General features: G+C 21.6%; 1 protein-coding gene across 1 annotated transcript; it reads left to right on the forward strand.

Annotated features, from left to right (window-relative positions):
* The first annotated feature begins 38 nt into the window (after positions 1-38).
* LOC122510168 lies at positions 39-12,227 on the forward strand. The gene is made up of 6 exons (XM_043624624.1): positions 39-1,662; positions 4,073-4,378; positions 4,742-5,137; positions 7,909-8,424; positions 11,102-11,404; positions 11,831-12,227. The coding sequence occupies exons 1-6, from the start codon at positions 1,171-1,173 to the stop codon at positions 12,224-12,226; spliced, it is 2,409 nt and encodes an 802-aa protein (XP_043480559.1). The 5' UTR covers positions 39-1,170; the 3' UTR covers position 12,227.
* Positions 12,228-21,318: the final 9,091 nt, after the last annotated feature.

Below are 21,318 nucleotides of genomic sequence, written 5' to 3' on the forward strand. Positions count from 1 at the left end.
ATTATAGTGAAAAGTCATCCATTAATCCAAATAAAAAATTTCCACTAATTTTTAGTATAAAATTCAAGTACTTCATTTAATAGTTTTCAATTTTTTACTAAAGTTTTAGTGGAAATTTACTAAAACTAAATAGAAAATTTTACTAATTTAAATAGTGGACGATTGTTCATTCATAGGATTTAGAGAGAATGGTTAATTCAGAAGAAAGTATATTTTTCTACTAACTTATGCAAATGGACCAAAAAGAAACGATTCTATTTTTATATTATCAACTACTGTTACCATTGTTAACTATTTAAAAAAAAAATAAAATTACATATTGACAAAATTCTTAACAAATTCTAAAGATATATGTTGACACCGTGACATGTAATTTATTGTTTTAAAGTTAATCAAACAGATGCACTATTATTAACTGATATCAATTCTCAATCTAATCAGACGAAGAGAAAAAATAAAAATTGATTTATGTCAAGTGTATAAGCAATTTTAAATAATTATTTTACAGTAAAAAAATTTTAATTTCCCAAAAGACAACATAAGTACGTCTTCTATTTTTTCGCGAAAATTACCTTCAAATTTCATATTTTAATAACCAAATAATATTTAATTGAAAAAACAAAAATTTAACCAGAAGCAATTGTAATTTTTTTTTCAACATCTTTTTTTAATCCTCAAACTAAGATTTCACAATATCTGTCGCACATTTGAATATATGAAAATAAATAAAATAAAAAAAAAGTACAAGCGATAAAAAAAGTGTCAATTATCTGTCAATTATCTCCGTAGAGGGGGATTGATTAGTTGTCTCAAGCAATGCAACAATCACTCTACATTCAATTAACCATCAAGAAGACTTGCAGTAATAATTCAACATTAAAATCGTGCGTTTAACTAAATATACAAAACAGAAAATCAGTAAAATAAAATCAACTCATACAATAATAAGTTGCTCGACAAGCAAAACAAGTTTATTCAAGGTAATCGATAAAATATTTTTCCAAACCTAGGAATTTTAATTTTTCAAAAAGAAAATTCTAAATTTCAACCAATTGAAACAAGAAAAACATAAAAATATTCCATTTTATAAATTGACAACTAAAACACAAGAAATTGAATTGAGATTAAATTGAATTTCTTTTCATTACATTTCATTTAAATAATAGAATAATGAATATGGAAATTGTCAGTAAATCATTTTGCGAGCGTATTTTACAATCACGTGAGAAAACTAAAAACATAAAAGTATTGAAGATTACAAAAGAGATGGCAACAGCAAAAGGTGACAATTTTTTAAGTGAAATTTATCGAGTATTTATCAAATACATGAATAATAAGAATATCACTGAGGAAACGAGTATAATTGTAAAAGTCAAACTCGAAAATCTGACAATTGGAGCCGACACTATAGATGAAGTATTCAATACGGAATCAAAAGTTTTTCAAAATATTCTACCAAAAATTGAAAAATACACCAATTGCTCCATAGCTCCTCATCTTTATTACGCGGATGATAATTCAGATTACATCGTTATGGAGGATCTCTCAAGATCGGGATATGCTATTGGAGATAAATTGAAGGGCCTCACCTTTCAACAGTGTCAGAAGATTATTGAAAAAATGGCTAAATATCACGCTGGATCAGTGCTCGTTGCCGAAACGGTAAGAAATTTCCAAGAATTAATTAAAACTAATTAAAAACTAATTCAAAACTAATTCAAACTAATTGAAACTAATTAAAACTAATTCAAACTAATTCAAACTGATTAAAACTAATTAAAACTAATTCAAACTGATTAAAACTAAATCAAACTAATTCAAACTAATTCAAACTGATTAAAACTAATTCAAACTAATTAAAAACTAATTCAAACTAATTAAAACGAATTAAAACTAATTAAAAACTGACTGAAAACAAATAAACTACATAAAGTTTGTATTTTTCAATTAGCGTCGACGCTGAGCGTCAAAAAACTTTTTATTTCTACAGAACAAAAAAAAAATAAAATCAAGAGTACTTTCGACTATTAAACAATCTTTGGAAAAATTACGAACCAATTACTGACAGAAATATAACTAGTCCGAGTCAAATAAGAAACATTTTACTAAAAAGTATATATCAAAATTTTTCATAAATATAAAACATGAAGATATCGTTAATCTAAAATTTTGACTGAAATTAATTTTTAAATCAATTTTTATTAGAAAATTCTACTAGAATTCAATTATTTAAATACAAAAATAAATCATTTATTGAATAATTGAATGTTTATTAAAATTCAATTCCCATAAAGAATCATAACAAATTTTAAAATACTTGAATTTATTCGACGAATTTTAATAAAATTTTTAAGAATAATTATATTTTACGAGGAATTCCAATTAAAATTGTATTAAAAATAATTGAAATTTTTTAATGAGTTTTATTATTTATGAAAATAATTGAATTATTGAGAAAAATTTTATAAAAAAATTTCATACAATTATTTTTTTTTTTAATGCAAATTTTATTTTTAATAATTGAATTCCTGTGAAATTTTCATTATTTTAGAAAATAATTGAATATTCATGTAGAACTTTGTCAAAATAGTTTTTAAATAATTGTATTCTTTTGGGAAATATTATTAAAATAATAAATATACAAATTATTGAATTAAAAAAAATTCTTCAAAATAATAGAAATTTTGCAATGAATTTTATTAAAATTTTTTTAAATAATTGAATTTTATTACTTTTAAAAATAATTGAATTCTTGTGGAGAATATCGTTATTTATGAAAATAATTTGTAACTTTTCCCAAACTGAATTATTTTTCGTGTTTTCAACTAAGCATCTTCTGTAAATCCATTATTTTTAATAATTTTTGAAAAAGCTTTTAAAAATTTTCAATTACATTTATTCACAATTCAATGTTACAAGATTTCAATTATTCGTAAATTCTTCAATTAAATATATATTAGAAAATAAAAACTTGAAATAATTTTCTTAAAAAAATCCATTAAATTTTTTCAAAAAATTTAATTCTATACAGTTAGTAAAAATATGAAAAATTCAAATTTTCAAAGATTTTAATCTGAAACATTTTCAAAATTCAATTATTTTTAAAAATTGAAGCTATATTGCTTTTAATATTTATTATTATCTAAAATTTTAACTGAAATTAATTTTTAAATCAATTTTTATTAGAAAATTCTACTAGAATTAAATTACAAAAATACAAAAATAAATAATTTATTGAATAATTGAATGTTTCTTAAAATTCAATTCCCATAAAGAATTTTATCAACAAATTTTTAAATAATTGAATTCTATTGACGACTTTTAATAAAATTTTAAAGAATAATAACATTTTTTCGAGGAATTCGATTAAAATTGTATTAAAAATAATTGAAATTCTGCAATGAGTTATGAAAATAATTGAATTCCTAAAAAAATTTTATTATTTACGAAAATAATTGAATCCCCGTAAGAATTTTATTATTTATGAAAATAATTGAATGATTGCGAAGAAATTTATAAAAAATTTGTAAATAATTAAATTCCTGTGAAATTTTTATTATTTTATGAAAATAATTAAAGGTTTGCGTAGAATTTTATTAAAATTTTTTTGAAATAATTGAATTCTTTAAGAATTTCATTAAATAGTAGATATTAAAAATCATTAAATTAAGGAAAATTCTTGAAAATAATTGAAATTTTTCCAAGAATTTTATTAAAATTTTTTTAAATAATTGAATTTCGGAGAAGAATTTAATTATTTCCAAAGATAATTGAATTTTTGATGAGAATTTTTAAAAATATTTAAACGTAATTGAATTTCTGCGAAGAATTTTATTACTTTTGAAAATAATTGAATTTCTGCAATCATTTGTAATTTCTCTAAAATTATCCAAATTGTATCGTACAATTTACGAACTTTTCAACCTTTTTTTTAGCAAATTACTAACTTTACGGACCTTTTTTAAAAAAAGGACTTTTACGGACTTTAAGCAAAGTTACGGATTTTTACGGACATAGTTCGAACCCTGCACTAATAATAAAATAACAAAAGTAAATCTTTCTCTAATTTTAGGAACCAAAACTACTACAATGTTACGATCAAGTTTGCGCCTGGAATATTTTTCCAAAAACTTTCTATAAATTCATGTCAGATTCATTAATGACAATAAGCAAAAGCATTGCCGAAAAATGGAAGGATGATGAATATCAGGAAATTGCCTCGAAAATGAAAAAAATGTGTAATAATTTTGAGGATAGAGTTATTTCCGCCTTTCAACACAATGAAAATGAATTTTGTGTACTAAATCACGGTGACTTTTGGATTAACAATGTAATGGTGCAAACTAATGACAAAGGAGAAACAACTGACGTACGAGTGGTAAAAAAAAATTAATTGAATTCCATATAACCTTTAAAGTGCTATTACATTGTTGTAAAATGAAGTTTAAAATTACGCACAACATCCATTCAATTGAAAAACAAACAAAAGTCCAAATTAAAACTAAACAAAATTTTAGTTTATTTTTTAAACAAAATTCGATTTTAATAATGATCCATACAAATTCAAAGTATATCAAATTGAGACAAAAAACGTATAAAAATTGGCAACTATAACAATTTTGATACGTTTCTTGTCTCAATTTGATATCTGCAGAAAACCTCCATGTCCATAAAATTCATTTACACGTCAATTTTTTTCACCAAAGAATAAGAAAAATAAAAATACTTGGAATCTTTTCAGCTCGATTTTCAACTGGTAACCTATACATCGCCTGCTATCGATCTCCAGCATTTTCTTGCAATGTGTCCGGAATTGAAAATAAAAGGCGAGAAGGATGATTATTTTCTTGAGAGGTATCTGACAATATTAACAAAAACAATGTCAGATATTGGTTGTAAAACGAAACCACCGACGAAACACGATCTGGAGGAAGCAATGAGAAAAAGAGGTGTACATTCAGTTGTCACGGGATTAATCTTCTATCCCCGTGTACAAGCCGATAAAGAAGACATAGAGGACTTTGTGGATGTTATGTCGGAGGGCGAAACTAAAATTGATCTATTTAAAAATCCACTATCCGTTAATATAATACAGAAATTCTCTCGTATTATCAATGACAAAGGTTATCTCGATTGTTAAATTTGTCACAGAATTCTGTGATACGAATGTCGACGACCGACGCACCGCGTATTGTAAACAAAAACAAAAATGTGATCGCAAACCAAAATATGATGATAACAACTTCACTATAATAATGATTATGTTCCTATAAATTTCTGAACGTTCAAATGAAGCAAATTTTATTATTTTTTGTTCAAATTAAAATTTTGTTCCAAAAATATAACGTTACTACAACTACTGCTACCACTACTATTATTATTATTTACTGTATTTTTTCAAATTACAACAAAAATAAATGAAATTTTTAATGAGAATCAGATCGAAAAACCGACTTTACAGTTCATTGCAATCATTAATTAATTTTTTTAAATATTGTTAATGACAAATATTTTCTTCATTTGAACGTTCAAACATTTAGGATCATCTACTATGACTCGAAAGCATTCAAATAAAACAAAAATAAATATTTTCAAACACGAATTTCAATAATAATTGTATTAAAAATAAATTACTGACTTATTCCTTATTTTCATCAAAATTATTTACGTCTTTTTTATCCTGCTAATAAATTGAATTCCTGCAACGAATTTTATTATTCATGAAAGAATTTAAATATTCATAAATAATAAATTCTAATTTAAATAATTGAATTCCATTAAAATTTTTGACAATAATTTAATGTCAGCGTGGAATTTTATTAAATATTTTTGAAAATAATTTAATTCCTAATGAGCATTTTATTATTTATGAACATAATTGAACTTTTGCGAAAGATTATCTTAGAATTTTTTAAACTATAATTGAATTTCCAAGAAAAAATTTATTATTTTTGAAAATAATGGAATTCTTGTTATGAATTTTTGAATAATTTTATTATTTATCGACATAATTGAATTGTTTTGAAGAATTATTTATGTAAATAATTGAATTCTTTCGAAAAATTTTATTGAAATGTTAAAAAAGAATTGAATTTCTGTGAAAAATTCTAATATTTTTGTAAATAATTGAATTCTTACAAAGAATATAAAAAACATTTTTTTAAATAACTGCTTTTTCAAGGAATTGAAATTAAATTTGTAAGAATAATTACATTTTTTGGTCAATTTCTGTAAAATTGTATTAAAAATAATTGAAATCCTGCGATGAATTTTATTTTTTATGAAAATAATAATTATTGCGAACAATTTTATTAAAATGTTTAAAAAGAATTGAATTTATGTGAAAAATTTTGTTATTTTTGAAAATAATTAAATTCTTTATAAGAAAAATTTATAAACATTGTTTTGAATAATAATTTTTTCGAAATATAATAAATAATTATGAAAATTTTATTTTAAATAATTGAATTCTTGTGGAAAGCATTATTTGTGAAAATAATTGAATTTTTCCATTAATTAATTTAAAATAGTATTAAGAATAACTGAAATTCTTCGATGAGTTTTAATATTTATGAATTTAATTGAATTCTTGCTTAGAATTTTATTAAAAATTTGAATTTCTATGAAAAATGTTATTATTAGTGAAAGGAATTGAATTATTGTGAAGAATTGTATAAAAATTTTGTTAAATAATTGATTTTTTTTAAAGTGCTATTCTAAATTAATTGAATTCCTGTGGAAATTTTATTTTTTATAAAAATAATTGAATTTTTGCTTAATTTTATAAATTTGTTTTTTAAATAATTGAACTTAAATTTAAATTTTAATTAAATTTAAATTTAAATTTAATTTTAATTTTAACTTAAATTTTATGAAAATACTAGATATTGAAAATAATTGAATTTCGAATATTTTTTGAAAATAATTGAATCGTTTTAAAGAGTTTGATTATAATTGTTGAGAATAGTTTTTTGATTTCTAGTATTAATTAATTTAAAGTTGTGGAAATTTAAAATAAAACAGAAATAGGAGCTTTTAGTGGCTGAAATCTAAAAAAAGTCCCCAAATAGTATCATAACGTAAAAAAAGTAGTAAATAGTAGGTTTTAGTAGATGAGTGCGAAGCCTGCAATTATATTGCACGTTACATCTGTTAGCTAACAATTCTTTTACATTTGTTTTTCTCTTAAATGTCAGTTCGGTTACTTGACAAATGGAAAATGTGCAAGCGCTCCCTTATGGGAGTAATAAAAATACACTAGAACCTCTAAATTTTAAACTAACCAATGTGTCCAAAAAAGCATGCCCCTAAAGTTCCAAACCTTCAAATAAACAAAATTTTTTTATTTCTTCTTCAAATTCCAATTTTTATTTTATTGTAATAATATTATGTCAAGTATCATACAGATTCTAAACGTTTAATCTTGTTTTTGTTTTTTAAAAGTCAGTAATTTTCGAAAATATTTATATTGGATCAGTAAAAAATTAAATTTTTCGCAATAAATAAAAATTTATAATAAAAAATAATTCCTTAAAAATAGTTTCTTTTTCATTATTCTCTATTTATTGCAAAATTGTACTTCAACTATCGTCCTTATTAAAAAAAGAAAGATTACAACGCGATCAACAAACAATACTTTGTGTAGTTTACAATCGAGCCCTACAGATGGCATACCCGTTCCACTACAACTTTTATCAGCGATTACAGATTGCACAAAGAATTTCTTTTCCATGCAATAGCCTTTAGTCAACATTACAAGCACATCAACACTACCGAAAAGATAATCAGTGAAATATTGCGAAATATAAACCAATCGTTTGTATATTTTGTAAATAAAATAAAATAACCACTGTGCAATTACAGAAAATTTAGTGCAATAAAATAAAAGCATAAACAATAATTAATTAGCGATTAATCATGGACAGTGTATGTGATAGCAAATCTTTCTACCAAACAATTCTCCAATCAAATATAAACACCAACATAACTGTTTTACAAGTTTCAAAAGAATTAGCCACTTCAAAAGGTGACAATTTTCTCAGCGAAATTTACAGAATTTTTATCAAGTACACCAACAATGAACATGATAATGAAAATCATGAAAACACTAGTCAGGAAACAAGTTTAATATTTAAAATGAAACTCAATAATGTGTCAATGTCCGAAAGTATAGATAAAGTATTTTTTACTGAATCGAATGTCTACAAGAGAATAATATCGAAAATTGAAAAGGGACTCAACTGCTCAATTGCTCCAAAAATTTATTACATTGATGAAAATTCAAATTTTATAGTCATGGAAGATTTGGTAAGATCGGGATATTTTGTTCCTAGTAAACTCAAGGGTCTGACATTTCAAGAGTGTCAGATGGTTATTGAAAAAATGGCCCAACTTCATGCAGGATCGGTTTTTATAGCCGAAACGGTAAGAAATTAAAAAAATTATTTTAGAACTGTATAAAGATAAACGAAAGAGAAAAAAAATTTTGAAATCGTTTAGGCTAAAAACCAAAATGATTGAAAGCATACTCTGTAAAAATCTTACTTTCTGCCCACTTAGGGTTGCCACGCTTTTGCTCTTTACAAATTCCCTGACTTTTACAGGTTTTCCAGGTTAAAAAACAAAAGTTTTCCAGGTTTTTAAAACGAAAATTATTCGAAAACATCAATAACTTCATTTTTAAATAAATATTTAATCATTATTTTTTTATAGAAATTAAGATATTCAAAAATTTGAAATTCAGTAACATAAGAATATTAAATTATAAAACATGAAGATATCGATCACTCCGAGTTGAAGACTCGAAGTGATCGCTTTCTTCATGTTTTATAATAAATTAAAACTTGCTACTTTGTTACTGTAACTGTAATTTTTGAAATAATATATAATGATTTCAATATTCAATTAAATCAACATTTATTAAAAAATTCTACGAGAATTCAATTATTTCAATAAAAATAAACAATTTATTAAATAATTGAATGTTTCTTAAAATTGAATTTTCATAAAGAATTTTAGCAACAAATTTTTAAATAATTGAATTAATTTTTTTGACAAAATTTAATAGAAAATTTAAGAATAATAACTCTTTTCGAAGAATTCCATTAAAATTAAATTAAAAATAATTGAAATTCTGACAAGAATTTTATTACAATTTTTGAAAATAATTGAACTTTGGAGAAAAATGTTATTATTTATAAAGATAATTGAAATTTTGACAAGAATTTTTGTAAATTTTTGAACATATAATTGAATTTTTGCTAAGAATTATATTACTTTTGAAAATAATTGAATTGTTGAGACAAATTTTAATAAAATTTCTTTTTAAATAATTTAATTCTTTTGTGAAATTTTATTGAAATAGTAGACATTGAAAATAATTGAATTTTGACAAACTTTTGAAATTATTTAAACTAGGAAGAATTTTAATAAAATTATTTTGAAAAAATTGAATTGTTACGCAAAGAATTGTATTAAAATTTTTGAAAATAATTTTATTCTTTAAAAAAATGTAATTAAAAATATATTGAAAATATAGGCAAAGGTTTTTAAAATAATTGAATTTCTTTGATAAATTTTAATAAAATTTTTAGGAATAATAAATTTTTTCGAGGAATTCCATTAAAATTGTATTAAAAATAATTGAAATTCTGCCAAGAATTTTATTACAATTTTTGAAAATAATTCAACTTTGGAGAAAAATGTTATTATTTATAAAGATAATTGAAATTTTGACAAGAATTTTTGTAAATTTTTGAACATATAATTGAATTTTTGATAAGAATTATATTACTTTTGAAAATATTTGAATTTTGACAAACTTTTGAAATTATTTAAACTAGGAAGAATTTTAATAAAATTATTTTGAAAAAATTGAATTGTTACGCAAAGAATATTGTATTAAAATTTTTGAAAATAATTTTATTCTTTAAAAATATGTAATTAAAAATATATTGAAAATATAGGCAAAGGTTTTTAAAATAATTGAATTTCTTTGATAAATTTTAATAAAATTTTTAAGAATAATAACTTTTTTCGAGGAATTCCATTAAAATTGTATTATAAATAATTTAAATTCTGCAATGAGTTTTATTATTTATGAAAATAATTGAATAATATATGAAAATAATTTTTAAATAATTAAATTCCTGTGAAATTTGTATTATTTATGAAAATAATTAAATGTTTACGTAGAATTTTATTAACATTTTTTTTAACTAATTGAATTCTTTTAGGAATTTTGATTAAAATAGTAGATATTAAAAATCATTGAATTGAGGGATGTTTTTGAAAATAATTAAAATTTTGCCAAGAATTGTATTAAAATTTTTGAAAATAATTGAATTTCTGCAATCATTTCTAATTACTTCAAAATTCAATTTGTTTTAGTGTTTTTAACTAAAATTCTTCTATAAATCCATTATTTTTAATGAAACTAGTTAAATATATATTAAAAAATTTAACTAATTTTAGAAGAATTTTAGTTTTTAAATTTTTTTTTAAATCTAAGTTTTTTTATATTTCTAATTAAATTCATTTAAAATTGAAGTTTTACAAAATTTTAAATAAAAATCTTTTAAAGTTCATCTACTTATAAAAATTGTAAACGCAATTCTTTTAAAATTGAATTAATTTTGAAATATTTAAGTGAAATTAGATTTCAAGAATAAACACAATAACTTTAGAAAACAACAATTTTCCAGGATTTCGATCAAAATTCCCTGACATTTTAGGGATTTAACTGAATTTAAATCCTGAGAGTATGATTTCTAATTTTTATATTTAAAACTCTGGGTTAAGTCATAAACTTAACCCATAGTTTTAAATATAAAAATAGGCTACTTTTCAATAATTTTTCTTTTAAGATGTAAACAGTTTCAGACTTTCTTTCTGTGCATTATCAAACTCAAAATTAAATTAAGTCGCATTACTTTAAGACTCAAAATCATACTCTCAAGACTAAAATTCAGTGAAAAATAAGTAAACAGTTTCAGTGAAAGATCGGCTGAAAGTATGATTTATTTTTTACAGTGTATGTTGATATAAAAAGATAACTATATAAAAATTTGTTTAAACAAAATTATCCATTAATTCATAACAGGAACCTCATCTACTAGAATTTTATAAAATTTGCCCTTGGGAAACATTTCCAAAAGCATTTTTTAAATTTATGAAAGATTCATTACGGAGAATAAGTAAGAACATTGCCGAAAAATGGAAGGAAGAGGAATATCAGAGCATTGCTTGTAAATTGACAAAATTCATTGATAATTTAGAGACAAAAATTTCATCTGCTTTTAAATATCGTGACGATGAATTTTGTGTGTTAAATCATGGTGACTTTTGGATTAATAATATAATGATGAAACACAGTGAAAAAGAAAATCTAATTGATGCAGTCATGGTAAAAACAGACATTTAAAAATCCATTTCTTTATCTACAACATCACTATCAAAATCCAGTTTTTTATAAAAATACTTTTTATAATATTACACTGGAAAAAAATTTATTTGACTCAAATAAATTATTATTTGTCAATTAGCAAATAAATATTTTTTTGTATCAAATAATTTTCATAAAAATGACTAACTTAAATGTTTTTATAACAATTAAATAATATTTTTGGTTCAAATTACAGTTTTTCTAAGGATATCAAATTGAGACAAAAAAAAAAAAAAAAAAAAAAAAATTGTTGCGAGGCAACAATTTTACTACGTTTTTTGTCTCAATTTGATATCCTTAGAAAAACTATGATATACTGAAATTATTAATTCAAATAAAATTTTTTCGCTTTAAATAAAAATTACTTGATTCAATATAAAATTTCAGATCGATTATCAATTAGTGGCCTACACGTCACCAGCTATCGACTTACAGCATTTCTTTGCAATGTGTCCAGAATTGGATGTAAAAGGAGAAAAAGACGAATATTTGCTTGAAAGATATCTGACAGTATTAACAAGAGAAATGAGAAAATTGGGTTGCAAAACTAAGCCACCAACAATGAAGGACTTACACGAAGCAATGAAATCAAGAGGAATACATTCAGTCATTACCGGATTAATTTTTTATCCCGGTGTTCACGCCAATAGTGAAAATATAGAAGACTTTACCGAAGTAATGTCAGAAGGCGAAACAAACGTCGATGTATTTAACAATTCCTCAGCTGTTGAAATAATACGAAAATTCTCTCGAATTATCAATAATAAAGGTTACCTCGACTGAATCCATATAAATATTTAATCCATAATATTTAATTTAAAAAAAATTAAACTAAGAATTAATCTAAAAAAGCACGAAATTAAAAATTCACAATTTTAATCTTATTTCCTATATTTTATTTTTACAAGAGTTGAAAATAAGTTTCAGTGACACAAAAAAATCTCAAATTCTTTCCCATTTTCCAATTTTTAACTTATGATGAAAAATTACCGATCTATAGATATCGCAGATAAAAGTTACAGATATTTAAAAAATGGAGGACTAATCAGCATTAAATATTTGATAATTTTGATACTTCTGTAATTTTATATAATTACTTTTTCGTAAAAGAAATTTCAGCATTGACATTGATTTATCTGCAATCTGCATTACATAATCGTTTTACAAAAGTTAATACAGTATTGCACCCTTGTAACATCCGTCAGTTAACCCACAGCACGAGAGCAAAAAAAAAAAAAACTACGCCACAAAGTATTGAAGGGGTGACCCCGGCGTCTATATGCTTTCATTGAAATGCAATATAAAGCCCCTGTATTTATACGGTTATTTATTTCATGATGAAAAAAAATGTAATCCTCAATTGCAGTTGTACTCAACTGTAAAAGAGAATTACAAGAATAGCAAGAAAGAATTTTTAAAACAAAAATTTATTTCGAAAAACATAATCTCTTTTCACTATCGATCATCAAAAATTTACATTTTTGCTTTTTGGCAAATTATATTATTCATTTTAGATAAGTAAATTATAGCAAATATTGGAATTTTCATCTGACGAAATTTCTGATCAACAAATTTTAATTTACTTTTTACTTTACTGAGAGAAATGATTTGTTATAACAACTATTCAGTTAGTAAAAATGTCGCTGCTAATTTTTAGAAATTACTATCTAAATTTTAATTAGTCAAAACGTACACTAATTTGAATAAGTAACTGACTTTTTGCTTTTGAATTAGTAAATTTTAATAAACAGGCCTCAGATCGACTTTAAAAGATACAAAAAAATTCGCTTTACCTAGTCGATTAAAAATTTAAAAATACAAAAAAATTCGTTTATTTAATTCAGTGTTACAACGAAAATGTTCTCTTCTAACTTTAATTATTGTCCATGTTTTTTTAAAGTTATTAAGATATTTTATTTTTAAAAAATTATAATAAAGAAACTCTTAAAATTAATTTTTTTTAAATATTTTTAAATCATTTTTTGAAGATGATAGTCTTTTCAATTATATTACAATAAAAACATTTCCAAACAATTGAATTTTGGTACAATCTTTTCAAAATAATTGAAATTTGATAAAATCTTTTTAAAACAATTGAGTTTTGGTAAAATTGTTTTAAAATAATTGAATTTTGGTAAAATTGTTTTAAAATAATTGAAATTTGAGAAAATCTTTTAAAAATAATTAAATTTTTGAAAAATATAAAATAAATAATCAACTTTTTCAAGAATTTTAATAATAATCTAAAGAATTAAATTTTTAAAAAAATGTAATTTACTTTGTTCGTAGATAGGTAAATAAAAAAAAGTTATGATAAAACATTTTAATAAGAATCTAAAGAAGTAAATCTTAAAAAATTATGATATAACAATTCTAAGAATTAGTTTTTTAAAAATATTCTAATGTAATTTATTGAAAATAAATGAATTTCTTAAAAGAATTTTTGTATAATTTAAAAAAAAACTAAGTAATTTTTTGAAGAATTTTGATTGAAAATTTTTACAATGATTGATTTTTCCAAACTCTGTTAAAAATAATTCTGGATAATTTTAATGTTTCTATAATTTTTTTACCTATGTATTTGAATTTTCGGAATTATATTTTTAAAAATATTGAAAATAATTGAATTTTAAAAAATTATAATGAAAAAAATTCTAAGAATTACTTTTCTAAAAAATTGAAATATTATTTTCAAAAAGCTAGTTTTTATTAATTTTCATTTTCATAAATTTACACTTAAAGATTTTTCATTAAATTTTTTTGAGAATTCAATATTTATTTTCACATAATTTGCATTTAAATTTGTTCAAAAGTTGAATTTGAAAAATTGTAATAATAATACTTGGAAAAAATCAACTATTTTTAATTAAATTTTACAAAATTTCAATTATTCCAAATCTTTTTAATTGTATATTTCGAAAAAATAAAAAAAAATTTCATAAAAGAATACAATTTTTTTTAATTTTTAATATTTTTCGAAAAAATTCAATTATTTAAAAAAGTTTTAATAAAATTTCATGAACAAATTCAATTTTCTTTTTAATTTTTAATAATATTTTTCGAAAAAATTAAATTATTTTCTAAATCTTAATTCGTTTTAAATTTTTTGCAAAAATTCAATTATTTTCAAAAAAATTCAATTATTTTTAAACTTTTAATAAATCCTTCGAAGCAATTCAATTATATTTATTTACAAATAGTAACATTTTTTGCGAAAATTCAAGTATAGTCAAAACAATTTTGGAAAAAAGCCAATTTTTTCTTAATTCGTTATAAAATTTTGTTTAAAAAAATTCAAAATTCAATTACTTTTTGAAATTTTAATATATTCTGCTTTCAAAAATTGTAATAATAAAACTTGAAAAAAAATCAATTATTTTCAATTAAATTTTACAAAATTTCAATTATTCCAAATCTTTTTAATTGTATATTTCGAAAATTTAATTGGATAATAAGATTTAAATTTCAAAAAGAGAGAAATAATTTTGTTCATTTAAATGTTGAAAACTTTAAGAATATAAATTTTTTTTCAAATCAAGTAAATGTTACTTAACTGTATAGCAATGCATTTATTTGATTGAACCAAAAAATTTTTTATTTTAAATAAATGGTATTTATTTGATAAGACAAATAATTTGTTGTTTGAATTAAATAATTTTTTTTTTCAGCAAACAATTGAGAGAAAAAAAAGGATAAATACTGGTATTTTTTAAGAGCAGACGTTTATATTCAGTTCTCTAAAGACTAATTGTTTTTTGAAGTATACTTTTAAATTGTAGAAAAATGGATTTATACGAGGTGTCTTATATAAAGAGATTACGACTATATTCGAAGGGGTGGGAGGGTTTTAAGAATGAATATAAAGGCAGTAAAGTGGAAAAGAAGATAACAATGTAGGCGGGAAAAAAATGAATAAAGCGTAGTGCCTTTTATGACTGTCCCTATTAGTCAAAAAACATTTCTTATTGCTTCGCGAATTAAAATGAATGAGGTGCTATGTCTACAATAATATCATAGACATTAGTAATATTGCGGAAAAAAATTACTTTCACGAAAAGCTCATGTAATTTTCAAAGTTAAAATACAATCGTTTAATTGACATAAATAAAAATAATTTGATTCAAATAAATATTTATTTGATAAATAGTCAAAATTCTCTAAATCGGAATTAGTCACTTTTGACAAATGAAATAGAAACAGAAGATGAATTGATAAACGTTTTGACTCATTTTTAGTCGACAGTAACTAATTGTTAGTAGAAAACTAGTTTTTTATAGAAAACTATACTAATTAATTTGTTAATTAATTTATTTACTTATTTAAGTAATAAACGGGTTAATCTTACTATTTTAATAATTAATAATTAATAATTAATAATTAATTATTAATAATTAATAATTAATAATTAATAATTAATAATAATTAATAATTAATTAATAATTACAAAATTTTTTATTTTCAAATACGAATTTTTGAATAATTTCAGTTTCAAACTTTTAAAAAATTTAATTATTAACTAATTTACTAATTAATTATTCACGTTTATCAATTTCAAAAATGTTAATAAAATTCTTTACAGGAATTCAATTATTTCCATAAGTAATAACATTCTTCGTAAAAATTCAATTATTTTTATAAGTAGTAAAATTTTTTACAAAAAAATTCAACTATTTTTAAATAAAATTTCACGAAAGAATACATTTATTTTCTGAAATTTTAATAAATCCTTGGAAACAATACAATTATTTTTTTAAATAGTAAAATCTTTGCAAAAATTCAATTATTTACAAACAAAAAATTTCACGAAAGAATTCAATTTTTTTCTTAATTCGTTATAAAATTTTTGCAAAAATTCAATAACTTTCAAAAAAATTTCATGAAAGAATTCAATTTAAAAAAAATTTTTAATAATATTTTACAAAAAAGTTCAATTATTTCTAATTTCTAAAATTTAAAAAAAAATTTCGAATAAATTTAATTGTTTTTACCTAATACAATTTTAATAAAATTTTAGGAAAGAAGTCAATTTTTTTCTTAGTTCGTTATAAAAAATTTCAAAAAAAAATTCAAAATTCAATTATTTTCAAAAAAATTTCATGAAAGAATTCAATTTTAAAAATTTTTAATAATATTTTTTGAAAAATTCAATTATTTTTTAAACTTTTAATAAATCCTTTGAAGCAATTCAATTATATTTATTTATAAATAGTAATATTCTTTGCGAAAATTCAAGTACATTCAAAACAATTTTAGGAAATTTTTTGTAACGAATTAAGAAAAAACATTGTCATTTTTTTTCTTAATTCGTTATAAAAAATTTCAAAATAAAATTCAAAATTCAATTACTTTCTAAAATTTTAATAAATTCTTCGAAAAAATTTAATTGTTTTTAATACCTACAATTTTAATAAAATTTCATTAAAGAATTCAATTTTTTTCTTAATTTGTTATAAAATTTTTGCAAAAATTCAATTATTTTCAAAATTTCATGAAAGAATTCAATTTTAAAAATTTTTAATAATATTTTTCGAAAAAATTCAATTATTTTCTAAACTATTAATAAATCATTCGAAACAATTCAATAATAATTATTTATTTATAAATAATAAAATTCTTTGCAAAAATTCAAGTATATTCAAAACAATTTCGGCAAAGAAGCCAATTTTTTTCAATTAGTTATAAAAAATTTTTTTTTTATATTCAATATTCAATTACTTTCTAAAATTTAAATAAATTCTTCGAAAAAATTTAATTGTTTTTAATAAAATTTCATGGAATTCAATTTTTAAAAATTTTTAATAGTATTTTTCGATAAAATTCAATTATTTTTTAAACTTTTAATAAATCCTTCGAAGCATTTCAATTGTATTTATAATTCTTTGCAAAAATTCAATTATTTTCTAAAATTTTAATAAAATTGAATATGTAATCAAATGTTTAATTTCAATTATTAACAAACCCGATTATTTTAATAACAATTTTAAATTAGTAGCCTTAGTAGAGTATAGACTAAAAATTAATCAAAACTTACTGTTTATTTATCTAAATAATTAATTATATTTATAAATCCCTAAATATTTTCAAGAATAACAAAAGGTAATTCTAATATTTATGTGTAATAATCTGAACCATTTCTCTTTCGTCTGTTATGTTATTCGTACTCATTATTATAGGAAATGAGAGAAGAAAAAAAGTAAGTCGTCTAGTCTGTTTTTTTTTATTATGAATGAGCTAGAGTAGGAGGGGAGGAGGGTAGGGTCAAATGTGCTGAACGAAAAGTAAAAGAAAAAGCTGTCTATGATCAAATTCCATTGGGTTTTGGTTACCGTGAATGTCGGAGGCTCCACGTAATCTGCCACCTCCCAGTGGCGTCCGGGTCGCGCCAACCCATTTGATCTGAACCGCCCCCGCGGTTACCAACCCCCACCCCAACCCACCCACGAGCGAGGATGGTGAGGTCGTCTAGTCCTCGTCTGGTCTAGCCACCACTCTGGGTTTTTGTTTTGCCTGGTTGGTAGCCATGTTTGATGCACTCGTAGCCAGGGTACGACCTATCACACCGCTTGCTGCATTTTATCTATGTGTATATATATATATATTTATATAGTCTCTCTCACAGACGATCAACAGAATTGTGATACTGTTTTGGTCTTTCGAAAAGACTTTTCTCCAAAGTCTCGTAAACAACGACACACGTAGCATTTAAAGGAATATTCTCTCCCCTGAAATCGCACTTTTGAATGAAAAAACCGAGATTTGTCGAGAGTTTCTTGTGTCTTGTCCGATGTTTTGAACCGCAGTCGATAAAAACATTTCTCTCTACTTTTCTGCATATTTTCTCAATTTCAATTAGCTAAAAATAACTAATTTCACTATCTCAATTTGAATTAATCAAGAATAACTAATTTCACTCTCTGAATTTGAATTAGACAAAATTAACTAATTTTATTCTCTACTCTCTAAATTTGAATTAGTAAAAATATTTACTAATTTGAATTAGTGACTGTCTTTTTGCTTTTGAATTAGTAAATTTTACTACAAAATAGTAATTTTTTACTGATTTATTATAAAATTTACTAATTCAAAACAAAAAGTCAGTCACTAATTCAAATTAGTAAACATTTTTACTAATTTAAATTAGTCATTGACTTCTTACTTTTCAGGGTTGCCACGCTTTTGCTCCCTAATTTTTAGACAAAACTTTGACTTTTTCCCTAATTCTAAAGAACTTTATTTCTAAATAAATAAATTCATTATTATTTTTTCATAGAAATTAAGATTTTCAAAAGTTTTAAACTATTGAAAATCTTTATTCAATAACATATAAGAATATTATTATAAAACATCTTCATGTTTTATAATAATTAAAACTTGCTACTTTGTTACTGTAACTTCTTCAAAAAATATTTTCATCATTACGATTATTTATTTTTAGAATTTTCAACCAAAATTCTTCTTTAAATCAATTTTTTTAAAATAATTTTTTTAAAAGTTCTTTGTGAATTTTCAAATTATTTTGTTTACAATTCAATTTTACAGAATTTCAATTATTCGTAAATTCTTCAATTACATGTAAGTATATTAGAAAATAAAAACTACAAATAATTTTAAAAGAAAATCCATTAAACTTTTTCAAAAAAATTAATTTCACAGAATTGTTAGTAAAAATATAAAAAATTCAGATTTTTAAAGATTTTAATTAGAAAACTTTTCAATATTCAATTACATATTTCGAAAAATTCACTCTCTAATGCTTTTAATATTCAATCATAATCTAAAATTTTAACTGAAATCCATTATTAAATCAATTTTTATTAGAAAATTCTACTAGAATTCAATTATTTGAATACAAAAATATATAATTTATTTCATAAAATTCAATTCCCATAAAGAATTTTATCAACAAATTTTTAAATAATTAGATTCTTTCGACGAATTTAAAATAAAATTTTGAAGAATAATCACATTTTTCGAGAAATTTGATTAAAAATAATTGAAATTCTGCGATAAGTTTTATTATTTGTAAAAATAATTGAATACCTAAGAATAATTTTATTATTTTTGAACAATATTTAATTTTTGCGATGAATATTATTTCCCTTGAAAATAATTGAATTTTTGCAATAAATAATTTGAAACTTTTCTAAAATTGAATTTCTTTCGTGTTTTTCACTAACATTCTTCTATAAATGTATTAGTTTTAATAATTTTTAAAAAAGTTATGTGAGGATTTTTAAATTCATTTGTTTACAATTCAATTTTACAAAATTTCAATTATTCGTAAATTCTTCAATTAAATATATATTAGAAAATAAAAACTTGAAATAATTTTAAAAGAAAATCCATTAAACTTTTTCACAAAACTTAATTCCACAGAATGATGAATTTTCAGAATTGTTAGTAAAAATATGAAAAATTCATACTTTTATACATTTTAATTTAAAACCTTTTCAAAATTCAATTATTTCTAAAAATTCACACTCTAATGCTTTTAATATTCAATTATAATCTCAAATTTTAACTGAAATCCATTTTTATATCAATTTTTATTAGAAAATTCTACTAAAATTCAATTATTTAAATCCTACAAAAAAAATTTATTGAATAATTGCATGTTTCTTAAAATTCTATTCTCATAAAAAATGTTATTAATAAATTTTTAAATTATTGAATTCTCTTGACAAAATTTAATAAAATTTTTAAGAATAATTTCATTTTTCGAGAAATTTGATGAAAATTGTATCAAAAATAATTGAAATTCAGCCAAGAATTTTATTAAAATTTTTGAAAATAATTGAATTTCGGAGAAAAATTTTATTATTTATAAAGATAATTGAAAATTTGAAAATAATTGAATTCTTGAGACGAATTTTATTAAGATTTCTTTTTAAATAATTGAATTCTTTTGTGCAATTTTATTGAAATAGGGTAAGGCTTCCTGAAGTGTAACAGTAAAATTTCATATTTACTGTATTCAATTGACAACATATGAAATGTAAACGTCATTATGAGTTTATTAAACGGTTCAAAGGATTTTTTAAAAAAATTAAATTTCTCTGAGTTATAAACAATTGAAGTTTTTTACAGTGCTTAATTAAAAAATGCATATCTTGGAATATAATAAACGGATTTTAATGAAACTTATATTTTTGGAAACCTTAAATAGTGCACTTTCAATTAAAAAAATAAAAAAAAAATTTTGTTGAAAATTACTATTTGTTATTGAAAAATTAATTGTTTAATTGTAAAATAAACAATGTTCTCAACATTTTAGGAAGTTCGTTCAAATTACATTGCAAAGAGAATTTTATAACGATTCGATACCCGTTTTGAAATCTAATGACACTCAATTACGAAAAAAGTTATTGCATTTTTTCTACTGCGCGGTACGTCTCTCTACCGCGTGGCTGGCCTACAATTTTTGATGAAATTTGACTTTCTTTTTTTCTAAATCTTAAGCGATAAATTCGCCAGATCGCCATTGAGCCGGAATTTTGAATTTCATTTCATAATATAGTTTATTTAAACAATTAAGTAAAAAATTTAACCTACAATTGCAATATTTGTTGAATATTTTTGAAAAAAATATTAAATTAACTATTTAAGTATCTTAACAATAACATGTATGTCCAAAGACACAAAACACATAATTAAAAATATTATTCCAATTGTTGTTAACAATAGTTTTAAACAAATACCTATAAATAATAAAAAAAGAAAATATTGCTTTTTTTGCTGCAATAATTTAAATACTTCTTCTATGAGGAAGTAATAATGGTTTAAACAAAAGATAGAATAGAAAAATAATTGTGAATAATAATTATTATAAATAAATAAAATTAATTAATTAATTAAGACCGTTTTTATGTACATTA

Source organism: Leptopilina heterotoma, unplaced genomic scaffold (assembly GCF_015476425.1).
Source record: "Leptopilina heterotoma isolate Lh14 unplaced genomic scaffold, ASM1547642v1 Lhet_68, whole genome shotgun sequence".
In the NCBI taxonomy this organism is placed as follows: Eukaryota; Metazoa; Arthropoda; class Insecta; order Hymenoptera; family Figitidae; genus Leptopilina; species Leptopilina heterotoma.

Bases quoted from the DNA above. Each gene is read 5' to 3' on its own strand.
- LOC122510168 (XM_043624624.1), top strand. From the start codon at position 1,171: ATGAATATGGAAATTGTCAGTAAATCATTTTGCGAGCGTATTTTACAA. The intron at 4,379-4,741 runs GTAAAAAAAAAT...GAATCTTTTCAG, and splicing joins AAACAACTGACGTACGAGTG to CTCGATTTTCAACTGGTAAC. The intron at 5,138-7,908 runs TAAATTTGTCAC...ATAATTAATTAG, and splicing joins ACAAAGGTTATCTCGATTGT to CGATTAATCATGGACAGTGT.